At 47.2% G+C, this 1,656-nt stretch overlaps 1 protein-coding gene across 1 annotated transcript in view; it reads right to left on the bottom strand.

Annotated features, from left to right (window-relative positions):
* LOC310879152 (genetic suppressor element 1-like) overlaps positions 1-1,280 on the bottom strand; it is a gene marked incomplete at its 5' end in the record, with an annotated part of 50,552 nt that extends 49,272 nt beyond the window's left edge. The window contains 3 exon segments of the mRNA XM_083793596.1: positions 1,085-1,208; positions 1,210-1,259; positions 1,262-1,280. Coding sequence (XP_083649722.1) covers positions 1,085-1,208; positions 1,210-1,259; positions 1,262-1,280 — 193 coding nt within the window.
* Positions 1,281-1,656: the final 376 nt, after the last annotated feature.

Below are 1,656 nucleotides of genomic sequence, written 5' to 3'. Positions count from 1 at the left end.
GAGGCCGTTTTTTTTTTTTTAAGTCTTCAAATCCTAAAAGTATCTGAAAAACCCTGTTTCTATACCAGTGGTGCTCAACCTTTTCCACGTCAATAATTATCTGTATTTGCCGCGGACCCCCATCTGAAAGTATGTTGTTCCATGCAGGGACCCCCCCGCCCTCAGAAGAAGATTTTAGTTAAAAGCCATTCGCTCTGACAGAAATTCAAAGAGTTGTGGCACATTTGCACGATTTTTAAAAATAGCAGTATATCTGCTATTTTGCAATAGCTAAAGTACAACGTAAACTCGTAAAGTGTAACATAATGCTTAAAACACCAAGAGGGGTTCCGTCACATGAAGAGAGAGAGAGAGAGAGAGAGAGAGAGGGGGGGGGGGGGGGGATATTCAATAGACGTCTGAGACATTTGTTGCTGTTAACACATGGCCGAAGAGGGAGGCAACATTTCTAAACATGCACAGATGCACACGTGCGCGCGTGCAGCAGCAAACACACAAAGCACTTGTATATAATACCAAACACGCTGACACATGCGTGCGCGTGCACACACACACACACACACACACACACGATTAAGTGGGTCGGCTAGCATGGCTCCTCTGTGTCGCCGTATCTCCAGGGATGATGGCTAATTCAATGCTGTGTGAATATCACTCCAGCGCTATTAGCAATCTTCCACTGGGCCCCGCACATACACACACACAGTCACACACACACACACACACACAGTCACACACACACACACACACACACACACACACACACACACACACACACACACACACATAGACCACACAGTCACACACACACACACACACACACACACACACACACACACACACACACACACACACACACACACACACACACACACACACACACACACACACACACACACACACACACACACAGTCCATCCTTCCTTTACAGAGCCATAATCTAAATCACAGAATCTGTGGTCAGGTGTCAGGGTCAGGGTCATTGTGGCTGCTAGCTGCACTGTCAAAGGGCTTTGCCTCAGAAAGAACTGCCAGTGTGGGTGAGTGCGGTGAGTGCGTGCGTGCGTGCGTTGCGTGCCTTCACCTCTGGGTTCCTCGGCCTGTTTCGCCAGCTTGCGGAGGGCTGCGGCGAATCCGGAGTGAGCGACTGGTTCGCCGGGCCTCCCATTGGCCACGATGGAGCCGTTGAGAGGAGACGGGGTGAGGGGGGCTGACCGTGGCCGTGGTACGGGTTGCTGTGGAGATCATTCCTAAGATGGTGACTTTGGCTCATGGCTCATGCCTGCGAAGACAGAAGACGAGGAAAGAAAGGGTGAAGTGCATGGTGACTTTGGCTCATTCAAGGTTGTAGTACTATATTGTTACATCTTGTGTACAGGTATATAAGAGTAAAACTTGTTTTTTTCTGGCTTCCTTCAGACAATGCAGCAGCATAGATACTAGCATAACATCAAGCATCAATCACACAAAACAATAAAGAGTGCAAGAAAGAGCAAAAAATAGTTAAAAAAAAAATAGAAAAACAGTTTAGAAAGGTGCAATTCGAGGCCATGTTCCATATATACATGCAACACATTGTGAACAGAGACCAGGAAAGGCTGAAGACATCCATCAAACACCCGCATTTAGAATGCACGATGGAATAAAGCAAAATAA

The sequence above is a fragment of the Protomyctophum parallelum genome (assembly GCF_964188405.1).
Source record: "Protomyctophum parallelum genome assembly, chromosome: 2".
NCBI lineage: Eukaryota > Metazoa > Chordata > Actinopteri > Myctophiformes > Myctophidae > Protomyctophum > Protomyctophum parallelum.
The sequence above is the reverse complement of the archived record's forward strand: the minus strand, read 5'-3'. Positions and strand labels throughout refer to the sequence as shown.